At 32.7% G+C, this 21138-nt stretch overlaps 3 protein-coding genes across 14 annotated transcripts; all 3 read left to right on the top strand.

Annotated features, from left to right (window-relative positions):
* Nucleotides 1-135: 135 nt before the first annotated feature.
* On the top strand, nt 136-13673 carry LOC123208951 (disease resistance protein At4g27190-like). Of its 4 annotated transcripts, none has more exons than XM_044626620.1 (17): nt 136-445; nt 689-1361; nt 1452-1776; nt 2936-4371; nt 4597-5022; nt 6179-6679; nt 6899-7081; nt 7461-7916; nt 8463-9182; nt 9518-10299; nt 10592-10644; nt 11271-11380; nt 11457-11526; nt 11600-11636; nt 12243-12409; nt 12533-12628; nt 13488-13673. In XM_044626620.1, the coding sequence occupies exons 2-10, from the start codon at nt 708-710 to the stop codon at nt 9530-9532; spliced, it is 4716 nt and encodes a 1571-aa protein (XP_044482555.1). In that variant the 5' UTR covers nt 136-445; nt 689-707; the 3' UTR covers nt 9533-10299; nt 10592-10644; nt 11271-11380; nt 11457-11526; nt 11600-11636; nt 12243-12409; nt 12533-12628; nt 13488-13673. The 4 variants fall into 4 exon arrangements, with proteins under 4 accessions (XP_044482555.1, XP_044482557.1, XP_044482553.1 ...); XM_044626622.1 differs by having other exon boundaries at nt 8463-8600; nt 9126-9182; nt 11457-11636; nt 11757-12409; XM_044626618.1 differs by having other exon boundaries at nt 11457-11636.
* Nucleotides 10936-14192, top strand: LOC123199973 (protein TOPLESS-RELATED PROTEIN 2-like). Its single transcript, XM_044615037.1, has 7 exons — nt 10936-10977; nt 11271-11354; nt 11457-11636; nt 12224-12409; nt 12533-12628; nt 13488-13568; nt 14064-14192. Exons 1-7 carry the CDS (start codon nt 10936-10938, stop codon nt 14190-14192), a joined length of 798 nt encoding a protein of 265 aa, XP_044470972.1.
* Nucleotides 14193-15633: 1441 nt separating this feature from the next.
* On the top strand, nt 15634-19818 carry LOC123208968 (pleiotropic drug resistance protein 1-like). Of its 9 annotated transcripts, none has more exons than XR_006500888.1 (8): nt 15634-15707; nt 16877-16981; nt 17605-17899; nt 18403-18550; nt 18658-18731; nt 18832-18993; nt 19165-19337; nt 19450-19818. XR_006500888.1 is itself a non-coding variant. In XM_044626665.1 (3 exons), exons 1-3 carry the CDS (start codon nt 18750-18752, stop codon nt 19451-19453), a joined length of 375 nt encoding a protein of 124 aa, XP_044482600.1. In that variant the 5' UTR covers nt 18738-18749; the 3' UTR covers nt 19454-19818. The 9 variants fall into 9 exon arrangements, 1 of the variants encoding a protein (XP_044482600.1); XR_006500885.1 differs by having other exon boundaries at nt 16877-16962; XR_006500889.1 differs by lacking the exon at nt 16877-16981 and having other exon boundaries at nt 18823-18993.
* The last annotated feature ends 1320 nt before the right edge of the window (nt 19819-21138 follow it).

Consider the following 21138-nt stretch of genomic DNA (forward strand, 5'->3'; position numbering starts at 1 on the left):
ATAAATGAGATTTTCAAAATTAAGGGATGGAAACTTGAGATTAGAGCATACTTTGGGTGGGAAATAGTACTTTGGCCTATTTTTAATGGTATTAAAATAGGTGAACGAGATTTATAAGTATACGTACATTTCTTCTCTATGACTGGCTTTGAACGGTTGTTATCTGAAGACTGGAAGATAGCACAAGACTGGAAGATAGTGAAGATGAAGAGAGATTACAGTGGAGATGTGAAGATGAAGATGGAGATGGATGAGAGTCAAATTTAGTCTCTTCCTGGAAGATGCGTTTGTCTTTGTCAAATTAATTATCTACCTACTACAATTTGACTCTTCATTTTCCACTAATCAATTAAATTTGATGGAACTTTCATTTCATGTTATGAATTAATTGAGATGATGATCGATCATTTACAGTAAAGTTAAAACCAACTGATTCGTGTTCACTGTAAGCTCTCTTTATCATCTTCAGATTTCTTCTCTTTCAATCATTCAGAAATAGTTTCGCTCACAAACCTCTCTGAAACCACATCGCTTGATTTTTTTTTTTTTTAAGTCAGTTTCAGTGTTCTGAATTCTTAAAAAAAAATCGGCTATTTCTCATCTACGAAAAAAAAAATCGTTTCTCTTATTTATTGTTAATTTCGGTGAGTTTTAATTATTTTCCTTTTCTTCTCTTCTGTTTTTGAAGCTTTAAAAAAATAAGAAAAATGGTTGATGTTGCCGGGAGCATCGGAAGTGTGGTGAGTCCTGTCCTCGCAGTTGGCAAGTGGTTGGTTGTTCCGATTTGGCATCAATTTAAGTACTTGTTCAACTATACTACCAATTTCAAAAATCTCGAAAAGGAAGTTAAGAAGCTGAAGAACACCAAAGAAGAAGTGCAAGATCAAGTTGATGCCGCTGAAAGAAATCTGGAGAAGATCAAACAAAATGTTAAGGATTGGCAGAAAGATGTGGAGAAGACGATTATTGAAGTAGATCAGTTGATTCAAGAAAAAGCTAACAACCAGCGTTATTCTAAGGGATTGTGTTCCAACTTCATCATTCACTACAAACACAGCAAGAAAGCATTCAAATTAAAGCGGGATGATGTTGATCCACTCCTCCAGCAAGGAAAGGAAATGGGTCCAGTTTCCTCTCGTTCTCATCCACTATTGGAGATTTGGCTAAGATCTAGTGAAGATTATTTGGCTTTTGAATCAAGAAACTCTACTATGAAGAATGTATGGCATGCTCTAACCGATGAGAATGTCTTCATGACCGGTGTTTATGGGATGGGTGGTCTTGGGAAGACCACTCTTGTGCGGGAACTTGGTAGAAAAGCTAAGAAGGATAAACTCTTTGAGGACATTGTTTTTGTTGAGGTAAAGAAACATTCAATACAAAATTGTTCATCTTTTAAGGTTTGCTCTATGTTCTGATTCTAATTGGGCTTTTTTATTTTTGTCTTGTAGGTGTCAGAATCTCCTGATATAAAAAAAATTCAAACAGCAATTGCAGACAACTTAGGTCTGAAATTCAAAAACGAAAGTGAAAGGGCAAAGGAGCTATATTCAAGAATGGAGGGCAAGAATATTCTTTTAATTCTAGATAATATTTGGGAACCTCTAGAAATTGAAAAGACAATAGGAATTCCTTGTAGAGCTGATCGTGGGAGAAATAAACTTTTGTTCACAACAAGAAACTTAGATGTGTTAGAGAGCATGGGTTCCACAAGTAATTTTGGGATGGGAATTTTAACTGAAGAAGAAGCTTGGATTCTATTCACCAAAATGACAGGTATTGTGTTATACAATTTTCACCTGTGTGTTTTCTAGATCAACACATTCTAATTCTATTTTTTAATTATTTGATGTGTTTTGTTGTGAATACTAAAATATTAAAGTAATTATAACATGAACAAATTCTAATTTTAAATTTTAATTTCACTTTTGTTCTTGATAGAAAATATTACAATTCAGTTTTATTATATTCATGCTCAAGATTTGGAGTGGATTTGATCTAGACTATTTCAAATTGAATCTGTAGTTTGGATCAAAAAAGTTGATTTTAAACTAAAGTTTTAAATTGGTAGTTTAACTTAAGGTTTACTTATTTATCTATTTAACGACATTATTCATTTTGTCGATGATGTTACCAACCACTCTGAAGACAATATTGTTTAGTGTTGACAATGTCAATGACTTTTCAGTGATATTGTTCACTAGCTCAAACGAGCTTGAACTGAACATTATGCTTTCAAATCAAGCTCAAGAAAACCTCAAGTTCAATTAGATCAAATCCACCCCTACTTTAGACATCAAATTCTTATCTTTGATTTTATTGTGTTAATTGTTCTCCTAAAAGTAAGAACTTTTACATTTTCATTAATAGAGATTAATTTGGAGTGAAAAAGTGTTATTTATGTTAAGTAAGGTGCAAAAATGTTTTAAGGTCAAACCTTGGGTGGAAAATGCAATATACAGAATGCAGTATTTTGATTTGCATTTGAAAGTTTAATCAAAATTTATATAATGTGAAGAGTTTAAACTATTATGAAGCTTGACATGATATCGTTTACAATTTAATAGATTTTAAACATGAATAAACGTAAATTTTTTCACTAAATTTGTGTAGGAATAAATAATCTTAAGAACCTATTTTTCTCTTGTTTGTTAAATAAAACTATTTTGCATTCAAGATATTAATTCATGTCTTTTTCAAACACTTTGAGAGAGACACTATTTTGCCACTTATTATGTTACAAGTGTCCAATTATAGATTTTTAAAAATAAAAATTTAGGAGGAATCATATTTGATATTATAAAGTGAAATTCATTTAGATTATAAAAAGTTGAAGGAGTTATTTGGAAAAGAATGAAATTCGACATTCAGAACTTTTTTTGTTTTTAAATCCAAAGTATGGATGTAAAATGAAAATCAATTTGTATAATCCTAGTTCTCTTTGCAGGTAATGTTATTCAAACATATAGATTGGGTTCTTTACCAAATGATATATGCAAGGAGTGTGGGGGATTACCTATTGTCATTTGTACAATAGCAAAAGCATTAAAAAACAAAAGTCATTCATCTGATTGGAAGGTTACATTGCAAGAATTGAAAGCGCCTTCACCCTCATACTTCATCGGATTCCTAGAAAAGGAATACACAACGATCGCCTTAAGTTACACATTTCTAAGAGATGATGAACTTAAGAAAACTTTTTTAATTGCTAGTCTAATGGAAAATAATGCTTCCATTTTAGACTTGTTTAGACATGTTGTGTGTCTCGATATACTTAAAGGAGTTAACTTGACAATGGAAGACGTACGAGATAGACTAGATAAATTAGTTCGTGACCTTAAAGATGCTTGTTTGTTACTTGACGGGTTCAAAAGCGGAAGTTTTGCTATGCATGATGTTGTCCGTGTTGTTGCTATAAGAATTGCATATATGGATTACCATGTATTTACAACAAGGAATGATGTTGAACGAGAATGGAAGGATAAAGATAAACTCAAGAAATGCACAAAAATCTCCTTGTCTGGTGATAGTACTATTATTAGTCAACTTTGGCCTAACGATTTGGATTGTCCAAATCTTGAATATTTCTATATGACCAAAATGCGGTACTCTTCTTTCAAAATCCCAAACGACTTCTTCACAGTGATGCCAAAGCTTAGGGTATTGAATTTGGTTGGATTACGACAATCATTATTGCCATCATCAATTGGTCTTCTGACAAACCTGCAAACATTGTGTTTAGATTATAGCAATATTGAAGATGTTGCTGTTATTGGAAAGTTTAAGAAGCTAAAGGTCCTTAGCTTGCAAGGTTCTTATATTAAGGAGTTTTCTACGGAAATGGGTCAATTAACTCAACTAAGACTGTTAGATTTGAGCTATTGTAGAAAATTGAAAGTTATAGCTTCAAATGTGATATCAAAATTATCCCAATTGGAAGAACTTTATTTAAATAATTGCTTTATTCAATGGAAGATTGAAGTACTTAAGGAATTGAAGCTCTTGTATAGTCTCACCACTTTAGAATTGCATATTGAAGATGACAAGGTTTTACCTAAAGACTTTTTTTCTAGAGAGCTTATAAGGTATGATATATCAGTGGGACATTGGTCGTTCAAATGTCCACTATTTGGTGAACATGAGCACTTGAGGAGATTGGAATTGATAATCGATCCTACCATCAACTTAGAAGAATTATGTGTAATCAAGAATGTTGAACTCTTACGCTTAGCTGAATATTTAGATGATGAAGGCGAGGATGAGGATGAGGATGAGGATGAGGAAGAGGATGAGGACGAGGACGAGGACAATCTTGAGCATTCAAAATTCAATTTTCAGTCCAATGAAATCACACCCATTTTTAACAAAAAGGTTTGATTTACCTAACTTCTTATACTTGTCTATTGTATATATTCTTATATTCTTTTAGTTTTATTCTCATTTGTTAACACATAGTTGCAGTCTTCTCTCTTGCATTGTTTTAACTAGCGACTTAAATTTTCAAATTCAGTTCAATTTTATTATTGAATTCTCTTCTTTTTAATTTTTCTCATATTAATTTATAAATATTGAAGCAATAATTAACTTTGATTGCAGGTTATTTGTCCAGATTTAATGGACTTGACATTGAAGAATATTATTTCTAGAAAGATCTGGGATAACCATCTTCCATCTTCCTCCTTTCAAAATTTGAAACAATTGACATTGTGGAGATGTGCAAAGATAAAATTTGTGTTTCCTTATACCATAACCAAAAACCTCCAGCAACTCCAATACCTTGTGATAAAGGATTGTATTGATTTAGAGGAAATTGTTGCTATGGAAGAAGGAATAGAAGCAGCTGCCAATTTTGTCTTTCCGCAAGTAACTGTAATGAAGCTTGAAAATCTACCTGAACTTGCAACTTTCTATCCTGGAATAAATGCTTCAGAATGGCCAAAATTGAAAGAGTTGGTGGTGAGAGATTGTCATAAATTTAAGATATTCACTTCAGAGCCAAAATCCCTGTGCTTGGACCAAAAGGTAAAATAATCTAATTTTATTCCTTTTTTTCTTGTTAAATTTTTTTTATTATATGACATGACTTCAAAACAATTGACTCATTAGCAATAAAGAACTAAGCTTCTGAAAATTGCATCCTCATTTCTTACAGAAAAATATTAAAGGTAAAAAATAAAAGTCCTCACAAATAATTTAACTCAAAGTACATCATCATAAATAATTAACAAATTTAGTAATATTAAATTATTTGTGAATAATAGGAAATTATATTAATTTAATAATTCATTATAGAGATATATTTTTTATTAAAAATAGTTTTTTAAACCATGTGGACTACCTTACTTTAGTAGGCTGATAGTATTTCTCAGCTTGGCTTGAAATAGTTTATCTCTCAAATTTTTGTCCCTAACGTTATTAATTTTTGTACAACAAACATTTGAAAATAGTAATACTATATGTATTTTTAATTATTACCAATTTATACACCAATAATGATATATCTAATATGATTTAGTATTATTTTATCCTTAATTTAAAATTATTCAATCGCATGCGATACCTCATCGTAAATACCTAATTTAATGCTCATTATAAGTGCATATTATATAACTCATTTCAAAATTATGTCAGCATGATTTGGTAGTAGACAAGAGTAAAAAATCTACTTAATTTTGAAACAAATTATATTAAGGTAAATACTAGCTTGGTATGTATTTAATTCTTTGTACGTATAAATTTATACTTGGTATCTATACATGCTATTATATACAAATGTTCATCATATTCATCCGACAATGTTATAGGTTACAAATCACACTAACTACACTATGCCATTCATAGCACCTTTCTTTTTTTTTTTTTGGATGAACTCTTTAAGGTACTATTAGGTTCTAAAAATCATAAATATAGTTTTATTTTTATTAGAGATATATGTAATAGGTGCATGGTCTTTCATATTATTGGAAAGCTTGATGAGCTCAATCATTTTTCATGAATTTTGAAATGATATACTAAATTAAAAGATTAAGATTTTCCAAGAAAAATAAATCAAGAAGTATGTTTAATTAGTGATTTTGAAAAATAATTTTTGAACATAATTTTAATGTTGATTTTGATTTTTTCTTGAAAAATAAGCTAATTACAAAGTTAATTGGATTTTGTTTTCATGGCTTTGTAGATCAACCATGATTTGGCGATATTTCAATTAAAGGATGGTCTGGAAGAGATTGGTTGGGTTAGTTGGTCTAAAGTTCTTAAAATCTCCTATTATAAGTCAACACATATTCCACTTGGGCTCCAAAGATTTGAAAATCTTACATTTCTTTATGTTAACCATTGTCATAAGTTAGTTAACTTCACAACAGCTTCAATAGCTGGAAGTTTGGTGCGGTTGAAAGAATTGAGCATATCAGATTGTTCAATGTTGACTGAAATAGTAGAAAATGACGGAGATACAACAACAATTGAAATTATTTTTGAAAAATTGTATAAGGTGTCACTTAATCGGTTGGAAAGTCTCACATGCTTCTGCTCAGGGAATTACTCTTTCGCTTTCCCATCATTGAAAGAGTTATTTATCACAGAATGTCCCAATTTGAACACTTTCTTCAGAGGAATCTCAAGCAATTCTGAATTAAATTTGCAGTCCCATGAAATTATGCCATTTTTTAATGAAAAGGTTTGATAGACGATAACTTATTGTACTTCTTTGTTATATATTCTTATATTCTCTTATACTTATTCTTGTTTGTTAATATTTTAGAGACAAAAAAAAGAAAAAGAAACACATTGCTATTATTAACGACATGTTATGATAAATTCATAAGAATCAATTATTTTTTTAAAGATTTTCTCATGAGTTTTTAAATGTTGAAACAACAGTTTACTTTAACTGCAGGTTATATTCCCTAATTTAAAGGTCTTAGAATTGATAAATATTAGTCTTGAAAGGATTTGGGACAGTCAACTTTCAACTTCTTCTTATCAAAATTTGACACACTTGAAAGAGTTGGTTGTGAAAGATTGTCATAAATTTAAGATGGTTGCTTCAGAGCCAAAATCCTTGTGCTTGGACCAAAAGGTATAAGAATCCAATTTTATTCCTTTTTTTTTTTTAAGTTTTCTATATTATATTACATAAATTCGAAACAATTGACTCATTAGCAATAAAGCACTAAGCTTGTTAAAATTCCATCCCTATTTCTTACAGAAAAATATTAAAGGTAAAAAGTAAAAATCTTCACTAATAATTAACTCAAAGTACATCTTCATAATTAATTAACAAATTTAGTAATACTAAATCTTTTGTGAATAATAGGAAATTATATTTAATTTAATAATTTATTTTAGAGATAAATATAAATATTTACTTACCTCTGCAAGTGTTTTTCGTTTAGAAGAAAGACAAATAATTATTTTTAATTACTTTATGTTAAAATAATTATTAATATTTACTGCAGGACATCTCCCTTGATTTGAAGTTGTTGACATTGAAAGATGATAATTCTATAGAGATTTGCTATAACCAACATCCAACTTCTTTCTATCAAAATTTGACACATTTGACCTTGCGGAATTGTGAAAACATAAAATATGTGTTTCCATCTTACATTGTCAAAAGCCTCCACCAACTCCAACAACTAAAGATTCAAAATTGCAAGGTTTTAAAGGAGATCATTGCAAAAGAAGATGGAGCAACTGCAGTTATCGATTTTGTCTTTCCAAATATAACCTCATTGAAGCTTGAAGATCTACCAGAACTTACAGCCTTCTACCTTGGAAAATATACTTTAGAATTGCCAAAGTTGAAAGAGTTGTTGGTGAAGGATTGTACCAAATACTTGAGCTTCAAAAAAAATAATGTGGAGACTGAGCATGATATTTTAGATCCAAAATCTATCTTGCAGAACAATAAGGTAAGAATCTCTTATTTAGTTGTTTCTCAGAAAAAAAAAACCTTTCTTTATATATATGACATTTATTCAAAAATTTAATCATGGAATTCTTACCATCTCAATATTTCCACAAAACATAAATTAAGAAAAATCTACAGTTATTTGATTTGAACAAATTTACATTAGGATCATTCAACAACTCTTATTGAGGTAATAATATGATTTTCTATTTTCCAAAGTAACCTTCCCATTTGTTCAGATTTATTTTGTCATTGGTCTACTAATATAATGATTTTCATCACCCATACAAGCAAATTTTGTGGTTCAGATTGTGAATTGATAGGTAGAGAATACTATCAAGTAATAAATTGAAAGGCTAATTAATTATAATCTGTTCGGACTTTTCCACTGAATTTTTAATTTATTGCATTACCATTTTTCATGAATTGATAGGTAGAGAAATACTTGTAAGTACTGATTTTTTTTGTAATTTGTCTTTCGCAATAATTGAAGTTTTGTTTTAAGAATTATCAAAAACTAACTTGATTTCGTTTTGATGGATTGTAGATTAACTTCAATTTGGAGTTATTTCAATTATATGATGGTGAGACAAATATTCGTTGGCATGGTCAATTTAAAACTCTTACAATCAATAAGGATAACTCTACGAATATTCCACTTCGACTCTTTCAAAGATTTGAAAATGTGAGAGAGCTCCGACTATTTTCAAATCAATACATAGACATTAAGAGCCCATATGATCTTCCAAATCTTGAAGTTCTAGATGTATATTTCCATAACAGATTGATGAATCTAGTGCTATTCTCAGTTTTTTTCCAAAATCTTAAAGTTCTGAAGGTAAGTTCATGCCACGGATTAATGAAGTTATTTACACCTTCAATGGCTAGAAGCTTGGTGCAGTTGAGAGAATTGAGCATATCATATTGTAAAATGCTGACTGAAATAGTAGAAAATGAGGGAGATGCAATAACAAGTAGTGAAATTGTTTTTAACAGTTTGAACAAGTTGTCACTTGAATGGTTATATAGTCTCACATGCTTTTGCTCTGGAAATTACTCCTTTACTTTTCCATCTCTAGAAGAGTTAAAGATTGAAAATTGCGTCAATTTGGATATTTTTTGTCAAGGAAGCTTATCTACACCAAAGTTAGACAGAGTCCTTTACAAGTCTCTCGGCTTTCATAATGAATATGTGAATGTGATGACACAGGCTGAGATTGGGGAGAATGACCTAAATACAACTATACAACAAAAACACAAAAAAGAGGTATGTCTTTAATTAATTAGTTTAAATTTGAGTAATTTTTAAGAATATTAGATTTTCATTGTTAATTATAATTAATTGTGTTTTTATCAATATTGACCTTGCACCACATAAAAAATTAGTTTGTGTATATGCTTAGCATTATTGTCGGACTAGTGGCCACCACACAATTTCACACCTCTTTTCACTGCTAGGACACAACTAACTTCCTATATAAATTTCTAGGATACAACTAAATAAATAAATAAATATATAAATATATATATATAAATAATTATTACAAGTTTTTAAGGGAAATATTAATTTTAATTTGATTGACATGGTTCTTTTTTTTTTAGGTTGGCTCCCTTTGAAAGCAATTGACATTAAGTGGAAGGGATATCTTGACAAATTTGCAAGGAGAGTTTCAAGAGAACTTTGTCAAAGTAGAAACTCTTCAATTGATTATGGATGATTATGCATATATACCAATTCATATCCTTAATCAATTTATCAGTCTTCAAAAATTTATATTGAAAGTGAGTTCATACAAAGAGATATTATCATGTGGAGAAGGTGAGGAACATGTTGGAGCATTCTCAAAATTAAAAGATCTAATATTGTAGGGACTTTTGAATTTGAAGTGCATTTGGAGCAAGATGTTCAGTTCAAATCAATTTGTCAAAATCTTCGTTCTTTACATGTAGAATATTGTCATGGTTTGATTTGCTGCCTTCATCGTCTTTTAAAAATTTGACGACTTTGAAGGTAAAGTATTGTAATGAAATGCAAAACTAAATAACATCTTCAATGGCCAAAAGTCAGGTGTGTCTAGAAAGCTTGTCAATACAAGAATGTGAAATGATGATAGAAGTATCAACAAACGAGGGAGATATAGAGAAAGATGAAATTGTTTTTGAGACATTGAAGGAGTTGTGCTTGTTTAATTTAGAAAGTCTGACATGCTTCTCTTCTGAGAAATACACTTGAAAATTTCCATTCTTAGTATCGTTAGATGTGAGTAAATGCTCTAAGATGAAGACTTTCTCAAGAGAAGGTGTAAACATGCCAAGGTTACAGGAGGTGAATTGGAAAGATTGTTCAAATGATCTTAATTCTGTCACAACATAATTTCAAAATAGTATGTATTCATTTATTTAACAATATACTTTTCCATAGACTTTCTTGTCCTCCATTGAGTTAATACTAGTCAATCCTCAATGTTTTTTACTATTGATTTTGTCTTTGATTAAAATTCCCAAAGTACATATTTAGAAACTACAATATTATAGTTTATGTATTGTTTAATTGAGTATACATGTCTTAAAATTATTGAGGTGGTTGTTGAGGAAATTCCTCATCTTCTTGTTTGATTGATATATTATGATCATTTTAAAGTCTGAAAGTAGTATTGATTCTCTACAATTTTTCAGATTCATCACAAATGAAAGCTCTGCACTTACCTGATTCGATAGCACCGGGCAAGGTAGGTGGTAAAGAAATCAATTGTTTGCATGTCATTTCAGTCAGGAAGAAAGGTCCCTTCTTCTATGTTGCTGGATATTTTCTTTTGAGTTATTTACTGCCCTTTATGCACCTGCACTATATATTAGATAATTTACTATTATAAAGCTGTGCAAATTGTATGCAACTATATCCCTCTTTAACATTCCAACTGTATATTCTAAAGAATTGGATGCATAATGACTGGAACTCCGGAATGATAAGTCAAATGTTGGAATGCTAGTTTAAACCTTTCTTTTTCAATTAACCTAACATGCCTCTGACAATGATGGTTCATGGACTGCCAATTGACATGGTAATGCCACCACAGTTGTGAAGTTAGGGCATAATAAGCCTTCTTGACAGGGTAAAGCTTGTTTCATGGATTGACAAAGTAGGAGGGACTGATGAAATAAATTTAAACTAAATGACTTTCACAGATAGGCATAGAAGATGAAACAATGTCAAGTTCATCCCAAAAACTTCATATCAATCAATGCATTGCTAGCCAAAATCTCCCCTGCAGTAAGGCTTGGGAAATTTACATGTTTGTTTATTTTGTTGCAGATGTTTATTGTTGGATTTAAGTAAATAAGAAAAAATTTTCAGGTTGTTCGGTTGATCTACACCAGCTCTGGCCTAGCTCTATTTGCCCATACGTCCAGCGCTATTCACATCTGTGGAAATGGCAGCGTAGTGAAAGGAATCTCTTGGGGAAGGTTTATTACTTTCAATATGCTAATTTCTTTTGTTTTTATATTTTGACCTTTCTAATGTCTGTTGCAAACTCATCAGGCAACTGCAGATGTAGCGCCTCGGTTGTGGCAACCTCCTAGTAGAACACTTATGACCAATGACATTAATGGTAAACCAACTGAAGAGTCTGTTGCATGCATTGATTTATCCAAAACTGATTCTTACATTATCTCTGCCTCTAGTGGAAAGGTTTCCTTGTTCAACATAGAGACATTCGAGGTGAGTTATTGCAGCTATCCAAATTCAAACTCTGTTTTTAATATATGATCACATGTAACATTTTTGGTCCAATAACTAACTCTACTTTGGACACACAATCTGTCATGATTTTATTTTTAGGTTTTGTAACTCAAAACATGTATTAGCAATTTAAGGAGCTCATAAACTATTTAATTAGTATCATTTTAGCATCCTTTAGCGATGTGGGATGCTCACACACAAACCCAACACCTCTCTTATGTTTTGCCAATGTGGAATTCACTTAGGGTTATCCCAATTTTTGTATGTGACACCCTTAGGCAAATCTCACATTGCCAAGCACGAGAGAGAGTTGGGTTTGTGTGTGCTTTCAACATTGCTTGAGGATTCTAAGTTCAGAGTAGTTAAATAGCCTATGAGCTCCATAAGCTATCAAGACGCTTTTTGAGTTACAAAACCCAAAAGCAAAACCATGATAGACTGTATGTCCAACATAGACAATATTTTGACAGTAGACAAGACTATTGGATCAGGAATATTACACAACAATTTATGATTGATCAGATAATGCTTTCTCAATATATTGAGATTCCACATGACCAAATGAGATTGCTTACTTGTCTCAAGTCATGGCAATGTTCATGCCCCCACCTCCAACAGCTACCTTTTTGGCGTTCCATCCTCAAGATAATAATATTATTGCCATTGGGATGGAGGATTCTACGATTCAGATATACAAAGCCATTGGGATAAAGGATTCTATGATTCAGATATTCAATGTTAGAGTTGACAAGGTAAAGTTTCTCACTTGATTTGTCATCCTCAAGATAATCTAGTTAATAGCTTTCTTGATTTTCTAAAGCTTATTGCATGACATATAATGTTGAAGCATAATTAATGTTGAATGTTGGTGGCAGGTCATAATCAAACTTAAGGGTTACCAAAATCGAATCACAGGGCTTGCATTTGCTCAAACTTTAAATGCACTAGTGTCTTCAGGGGCTAATGGGCAAGTGAGAGCCTAACTAATATAAAATTCAATATTTTTGTATTTATCGCTATTAGTTATTTCTTTTATTTATTAGAGACGCCATAAGTTTTTATCAAGAGTAAGAAAACTAGCACATTCAAGCATTAAGGGCTTTCTCTATGGACTCTTTGCTTATCTAGGGAGCAAAATACTTTCTTCAAGTCCCTGTTAGATAATATGAGAGCTGCAATTTGAGATTGATCTTAATCCATTAAGGATAATCAATGGCTGCATACTACGTGTATTTTTGTGGTAAAAAATTTCAAATATAGTTTAATCACCATATATATATAGTCTTCTTGCATTTTTCTTTCTCAGTGACAAGTGTTGAGAAGTGCCCAAATGTAATTTGTTGTTGTTTGAATAGGCGAAGTTGAATGATCAAATTGTTTTAAGGGAACCTCTAATGCAAAGATCTTTCAATGAAAATGTTGTTTTTGAATTCTTCTTTTCCATAAATCTGGTTATCTTGGTTATAGTGAGATTAAATACCAGTATTGGGCTCTTAACTATCTGTTGGATTTTTTGATTTGGCTTCCAGATCACGATGTCATTTAACACAGTATTGCACCAAGTGAACCAAGTGTTTTGAGTTCAAATCCCTTGGCCGTAATGTTAAATCAAAGTAAATTATGGGAGAGGAAAAAAACATAAGTTGCTAGTCACTTACCATGCTGAAAAGAATAGTCAGACATGCAAATGACAAAAGACCTTAATTTACTACAAGTTCCAAAGTGGCTTACCCAAGTCACTTCTAAATGCTATTGAATTTCAGTCAAGGTCCCAAAAATTATGTTGAAGGTTTCTCTTTATTGCTATCTCTGGGTTTTTTACGTCCGCAGCTATGTATGTGGAGCATCGATATATGGGAGAAGCTGAAATCAAGGTTCATACAAGCACCAGCTGGTTGTCAATCCCCTTTGGTCAGAGAAACTGAAGTCTAGTTTCATAATGATCAAAAACATCTATTGGTGGTTCATGATAGCCAAATTTCTAGTTATGACAACAGGCTTGAATGTTCATATTCAGTAAGTTTTGCTTCTATCTCATCTAGTTGCAGTATGTCATCTGTTCACTCTCTCTTCTGGTAAACTTAACACATGATAATTTATTTGGCCATGATCTTAATTCGATTAAAGTGTCTGGAAACATAGCTTATTATCATAATTGTAATAAATATGATAATATAGGTTAGTGAGAATAAAAGATTAATTATGTAGCCTATTATCATCATTGTACTTATTTCCACCTTGACCAACTAGAGAAAAACTTACTAAAATGCATTTGTATGGATAGTACGCTAGAACCTTGTTCTAGCGCATGGCTTTATCACATTTTGTTGGAAGTTTTATTGCTGGTGCTGCAACATGTTTGGCATATGTTACTATGCCTTTATGCTATGTATTTATGACTTGTAGTGGTCTCCAAAAGATACACTCCCTGCTCCCATTTCAAGTGCAATATATTCATGTGATGGTTTACTGGTGTATGCCGGTTTTTGTGATGGTGCTGTTGGAGTTTTTGATGCGGACAATTTAAGGCTCTGATGTAGAATAGCACCTTCTGCTTACATACTTTCCCTCACTGGGTAAGTACATAAGCACCACTTCAAAGGCTTCAAAATTTTTTCATTAATTTCCTTGTATCAAAATCATAAAGCAATATATAATCAATCCCTCATTCACTATATATTCTGCAGCAGCAACACTACCACCTATCCTTTTGTTATAACAGCTCATCCATCTGAGCCTAATCAAATTGCTCTCAGCATGAGTGATGGAACAATGCACGTAATTGAGCTTCTTGATATCAAGTTGAAGAAATTGATATTAAATGGATGAGATATCATATCAATTTGATAAGGAAAGTTCAAAGAGAACTTTGATGAAGTAGAAACTTGTGGAGAAGGTACAATAAAAAATTTTAAAATTGTGGGATTTTTTTAATTTAAAGTGTATTTAGAAACAAAACTTTCGGGTTAAATCAATTTTTCAAAATCTTCATTTTTTTAAACGTGAAATATTGTCATAATATAAATGTCTTAAATGTAAAACATTAATTCTCTGTAGTTTTTGTTTTACAAATAAATTAATGTATTGTTCTTTATAATTATAGATTGTTCAGATTTCTGTGATAAAATGGAAAAAGAAGCTTCTTTTTGTGACATGGAAAGTCATATGGTAAGTCACATGTCCTCCTAAACTTATTTCAAAAGATTGCACAAGTTAAGTTGCCTTCAAAAGTTCAATTGATTCAGAAAGGAAGAATCACTAATTCCCCCCCAAACTTTTCTGAAACGATTGTCTACATTTTACGTTTGAAAATTCATTCCCCCCTTCCCCCCACCTGTCCATTAATTTTGACAGTTAAAAGTAATAATAGTATGATATAAAGGTCATTTTTCATGAAAAATTAATGATTTAAAATAACAATAAAACTACGTTCACTCACTTTCTTGTTTTATTTGTAAAACAAATCCCTTTCTCAAAGGTATACCGCTTCTTTCTTGCTTTTCATCCTGCCAACACAGGCCCCTACCTCTACTTCAGTGTCTCTGACGGCCGAATTCCCTTTCATTGTATCCTTCATTCCACTCTATCAGTACCCTATGTTGATCTATTTTCATGTTTGTTATTAATTTTTTTTTTTTGTTGATGTAAAAGGTGATCAAGGAGCTAGTGGAATGAAGGATTTGAACATAAAACAAGTGTCGTCAGTAGGAGGGGAAGAGGACTGGAACACGGCTGCGAGAATGGAAGACGAAGAAGAAAGCAGCAATGGATGTCCGCCGAAGAAGAAGCTCCATCTCTCCAAAAGACAATCTCGTCTTCTTGAAGAAAGTTTCAGGCAAATAAAACCAAACATTAAAACCGTCATAACTTCACCCTTTCTCTCTTTTTTCTTTCTTTCTTTCTCTAACTCATAAAGCACCATCTCTTTACAATACATGTTCCGCTTTTAACGTCTTGAACTCTGCTTTTAGAGAAACAGGAGGCGTTGGCAATGAAGTTGAAGCTGAGGTCACCGCAAGTTGAGGTGTGGTTTCAAAACCTTAGGGCCAGGTACTATTACTCTTACCGCACCCTATCTATCTTTGCTCGCTTGTTTAGATTACATTAATTTGTTTTTATTTTTATTGTTTTTGTTTTAATTATTATTTGTCAAACAGAGTCTTATTCATAATTAACTTATATGAGTTTATTTCATACTGTCTGTTTCTATTTAATTTTGGCACTGCTATTTTGTTTTACAGTTACTTTTCAGATATAAAAACAACGCTCATTCTATACAGTTTCTGCTTTTACTTTCATTGTGTTATTCTCTTTGATGACAAATTGGATTCTGTGAAAAATTCCAGTTGACCTAACTGCACGACCTTCAAAATGTAGCCTCTTTATAGTTTGTGTTGCTCTTGTTGAAATATTGGTGTTTTATGGTGGTCTTATGAAGTTTCAGCTCAAACATTTAGTTTAGGAAATGTGGTCCACTCGAAAAGAACATACTTAATTGAAGTACTGAAAGCTCAATTTTTTTTTTTTTGTTTTTATGTCGTCAAATTTGAGCTCACCATTAAACAGATTTACTTCACTTTTGGAAGAAATCTACTTGATTGAAGTATTCATAAGCAAATTGAAGTACTTATGTTGTAATTATTTTGTCATGCAAGAAAGTTGTAGACTCAGTTTTTGATATATCAAGTCATTGGTTTGCCTTTTGATATTTAAACCCAGCATTTAGTTCAGCCAATTGAACGAGCCTAATTAATTGAAGAACTCATAAGCTAGTGTTAATTTGCTTTGTGTAGATTGGTTTTATTTTATTTTTTAGTGCTAACATCGTTAATGTCATATATTTTCAGTTTGTAAGTGTCAGTAGACTGTATGCAGTAGTTGTATATCATGTGTTTAATGGTGGATGCGGGGTTTTCAACTGTAAAGGTGAGATATTAGGATTTGAGTGTGGAAGCTGATTGTGAGATTGTTAACAGAAAGCCCCTGACAACTCTATGGAATTCTCTTATACATTGGCTTCTGCACATTTTTTGTTGAGCCATAAATTGAATCCATCTGGGTGCTTTTCTGGCTGTAAATGATATTTAAAATTTTATTACAGAGAGCTTTAATTAGTTTTTGCCTTACATTTTTCATTGTTGAAAGTTCTTTAAGATACAACTTACTTGCAATTTTGAATGATTTCATTGGTTAGCTGAAATTGATACCTTGTTTTATAGGTCCTCCTGGAGCTCATAGGTTCACAGTCAAATCAAGTTCAGATAACCATTATTAAATATATGAGTGGCATTGTTAAGCCTGGAAGGTAATATGAAAGATTTAATGTTAGTAAAATTAACTCCATTTATGAATTGACATAATCCCTTCTCAGTCAACCATACTGATCTTCCATTATATATGTACCTGAATTGTTATTGTGGAATTCCAACAGTTTGTTGTAAATTGATGTTACCTTTAACTTATAAAGGATACATAGACCTTTCTGATTCTATCTTGTGCTTTTTGACTTCTGAGAAGGCCTTTTGACAGTGAACTTTTTTGTAAGAAAACAATTTCTTATCCACTGAATAATTCATATATTTAAGCATAGGTAACTTTCAAATTATTCTTCCCTTGTCAGAGCCAGTATGTTTGGATCACACTGTCATGTGTTTTATATCCTCTTGGTGGAATTTGTGCATTATTTAACGGAAATGCCTTAGACTTCAGTTTCTTAGCAAAAATTTTACTTGCGAAACTAAGTATGTGGAGGATTTTTGTCACGTAATTTGTGTGCGATAATTTAACAATTTGTTGTTTCACTTTGAGATGCTTTATTAGAGCTGACTTAATTCCATTTGGCTTCAGAATATGATGCAGAAAGCCTCTTTTCTGCTAGAATTTTTATGAAAGAAAGTTTGAAAGGCTCCTGAGGAATGTACACTTAAGTGTGCTTGAATTATTGCAGGATGATTCATCTGCTTGGCCCCCAAGTTGCAGGAAGACCACACTTTTAAAGGCTCTCAGTTAGGAACCTGATTATTTTCCGATGATTCCAACACGGCTACCTCCCAATCTGCAAGTCCAGTGATGTTCCAACCTCCCTCTCAACTCTGCTTCTCACAAACACCAGGTTCTTCCCTCTCCACAAAGCAAGAAGAGAATGAGTGTTTTGTTTTCTCTTTACCCAGACTCAAATTGACAAATCACAAAGGGTTCAAACAATCCAACAATGGAACTGTAAACAAAGAAAAAATAACAGAGTATGAAATGAAATTCATCATCTGTATTACTAATCTGTGGTCCCCTAGCGTGATGATCCCCTGCATTTTCTCTCACGCCACTTGTGGTAGAATTTCTTTGTACTTCACCATCATTTTAAATACGAGTATTAGTTAAATGCATGAATCTATAACTATATATCCAACTTGTTTAAACATGATAGAATCATAAAAGAAAAGCTCAAGGCATCACAAGTACACTTCTTTGATAGGTTTCCCAATTTTCTAGTGTTTGATTATATCTCTTTTACTATGCTGTTGTATTCTGCTGCACAAACCAAAGGTTTCTCTCCTTTTTATTGAAGAGAGAATATCAAGTCTATTTGTAGTCATATGTTTATTTACTTTTAGCTTGATGCAAGATAAAACAGTTTCAGTTGTCTTAGTTCGATATTCATCAGCTAATTTGCTTCTCTATGGTGTACTATCATAGCTTGCTTTCTCAATGTACTCAGTTTTGCTTCTGCTTTCTTCAAACGTAACAGGGGAAAAGTTTCTTACAATGGTTACTGGCTGGATGAGTTTGTTCCCCAAAAAACACCAGCTTATATAAGCTAAGAGGATCTGCATTTGCTGAAATGACCGAGGGAAACCCTTGAATTTGCTGCCCATTTGGTTTTGGAAACTAAGGAAGTAGGCTTCCTTAGATTTAATTCAATGAAGTTTTAATGATAGCCACCTTGTCAATTCCCACAAGTTGTTGGTATGTATAGAGCAATAACGTTTTTCTGCCTGTACAGATATGATGATGGAAGTCAGTAAAAGAGAGGAGTCAGGAATTGTTCCGGATGTAGATGTAGATACTTTCATGCGGGTATCTTCATTATATTTGATGTCTTGTTTATATCTGATGTTTTGTTCTATATGTTGTTGCTACATGTGTGAAATATTCATGGCAATGGTAGTTATTACAGCCAATTTCTGGCAAAGGACCAAAAACTACCCTTCAAACAGATCATGTTTTAACTGTCTCGGGACATCCCAGGTCCTTGAACTTGATATTTTTGGTGACACAATGGTGGGAGATAAGGTGAGAAGAGGCATCTCTGGGGGTCAAAAGAGGAGACTGAGTACTGGTAATTTTCTAAAAATGCATCTGCTCCACTTGGTAGTAATGTTTATAGATAGATGATTGAAAGGAATAGATACCTGCAGCAGATTGTTGTGTCCACAAAAACTTATTTATGGATGAAATATGAAATGGTTTAGACAGTTCAACTGCATATCAGATTATTGCTTTTCTGCAGCAGCTGATGCATATCTGTTAGGTGTCTCCTTCCTTGGTGGCTATAGGCAATATGACTCCAGTGAAGTCTGCTCTAGTAACCGGCTGCACGGCTTCAGTTGATAATCAATTTGAAATGAGCCATAACAACCATATGCGCCCTCTTCTTTTTGTAACCCTTTCAAAATTGTTGAGGTACTTCTAGTTCTACTGCTGGCATTTTGGTCATTTTTATCATTTTAAATACTTATCAACAAAACTAATAATACATAAGTATGAATTATTTTTTAATTTTTTAATTTCACAGATGAGATTGGCAACATGTTACTGAATTTGTTACCAACAATCAGAAAAATTAGTGTTAAATGAGTAGATTACAAGTTGAAAATTGACATCATTTTCGTTTGAACACTGGCAACAAGTGGACGCAATGTGATCTGATGAAATTTTTGCTGAGGATGTACATGATGTTATAGTTTTAAATCGTGATTTGCTTGAAATGTTGTGTGAAATTGTGAATTTTGTGTTTCATTTGCTTCAGTTTAAGCCAGAGGATTAGAGGGCCATCTTTCATCTCCTGCTTCTGCTTTTATACATCATTCATATTATTCATTTATTTGTATTCACTGAATGTTGATTCGAATTTCAGTGCAAGTGTTAGTTTTCTGGTGGTTGCTATTCGTGCCTTTAGTGAGTACGAAATTAGATAATTCCTAAATCAGCGGTACTCTGAGTCTAATAATTTTGAATCAACATATCACATCTTGATTATCATTCCACTCTACATATGTACAACATATGACCAATATATTCTTTCCAAACAAAACATGACTTTGTATTTGTGCACTTTATAAACTATACGTATTCATATTGGATTCGATTATAAAATCTTAAATCAAAAAGATTACATCGTATATTAACACAATCATACAATAAGTTATTGATTATATTATCATAACTATATGATTTATCATAATTGATCACATTTAAAAAATAATTCATTAATTATTAATTTATACTAATCTCTTGGTGACATGATTAATAATAGCTTCATTTACCTCCTCAATGATCAAAAAGATTTTTTCATATTTTGAGTCAAGATATTGTCATTTTACGGTTGGAAGAATAGTGTAACACCCCAGGTTCAATAACCCGGTCCACTGTCAAGATATTGTCCACTTTGGACACACAGTCCATCATGGGTTTGCTTCTGGGCTTTGCAACCCAAAACGCGTCTTAACAGTTAAGAAGCTCACAGGCTATTTAACCAATCCAAATCTCCCACCACTAACCAATGTGGGATCCATAGATAGAGCACACACAGACCCAGCATCTCTCCCGTGCTTTGTCGATGTGGGATTCGCCTAAGGGTATCACATATCCATAGATAGAGCACACACAGACCCAGCATCTCTCCCGTGCTTTATCGATGTGGGATTCGCCTAAGGGTATCACATACACCCCCCCTTACGGGACTCAGCGTCCTCGCTGAGGTTTGCCCCACCATCGTTCAAGAGGACACGCGAACCTGGCTCTGATATAATTTTGTAACACCCCAGGTTCAATAACCCGGCCCACTGTCAAGATATTGTCCACTTTGGACTCACAGTCCATCATGGGTTTGCTTCTGGGCTTTGCAACCCAAAACGCGTCTTAACAGTTAAGGAGCTCACAGGCTATTTAACCAATCCAAATCTCCCACCACTAACCAATGTGGGATCCATAGATAAAGCACACACAGACCCAGCATCTCTCCCGTGCTTTGTCGATGTGGGATTCGCCTAAGGGTATCACATATCCATAGATAGAGCACACACAGACCCAGCATCTCTCCCGTGCTTTGTCGATGTGGGATTCGCCTAAGGGTATCACATACACCCCCCCTTACGGGACTCAGCGTCCTCGCTGAGGTTTGCCCCACCATCGTTCAAGAGGACACGCGAACCTGGCTCTGATATAATTTTGTAACACCCCAGGTTCAATAACCTGGCCCACT

Source organism: Mangifera indica, chromosome 2 (assembly GCF_011075055.1).
Source record: "Mangifera indica cultivar Alphonso chromosome 2, CATAS_Mindica_2.1, whole genome shotgun sequence".
NCBI lineage: Eukaryota > Viridiplantae > Streptophyta > Magnoliopsida > Sapindales > Anacardiaceae > Mangifera > Mangifera indica.

Bases quoted from the DNA above. Each gene is read 5' to 3' on its own strand.
- LOC123208951 (XM_044626618.1), top strand. From the start codon at position 708: ATGGTTGATGTTGCCGGGAGCATCGGAAGTGTGGTGAGTCCTGTCCTC. The intron at 7,082-7,460 runs GTATAAGAATCC...TATTTACTGCAG, and splicing joins CCTTGTGCTTGGACCAAAAG to GACATCTCCCTTGATTTGAA. The intron at 7,917-8,462 runs GTAAGAATCTCT...GATGGATTGTAG, and splicing joins CTATCTTGCAGAACAATAAG to ATTAACTTCAATTTGGAGTT.
- LOC123208968 (XM_044626665.1), top strand. From the start codon at position 18,750: ATGTCTTGTTTATATCTGATGTTTTGTTCTATATGTTGTTGCTACATG. The intron at 18,994-19,210 runs GTAATTTTCTAA...TGGTGGCTATAG, and splicing joins AAAGAGGAGACTGAGTACTG to GCAATATGACTCCAGTGAAG.
- LOC123199973 (XM_044615037.1), top strand. From the start codon at position 10,936: ATGCCTCTGACAATGATGGTTCATGGACTGCCAATTGACATG. The intron at 12,410-12,532 runs GTAAAGTTTCTC...TGTTGGTGGCAG, and splicing joins TCAATGTTAGAGTTGACAAG to GTCATAATCAAACTTAAGGG. The intron at 12,629-13,487 runs GTGAGAGCCTAA...TTACGTCCGCAG, and splicing joins CTTCAGGGGCTAATGGGCAA to CTATGTATGTGGAGCATCGA.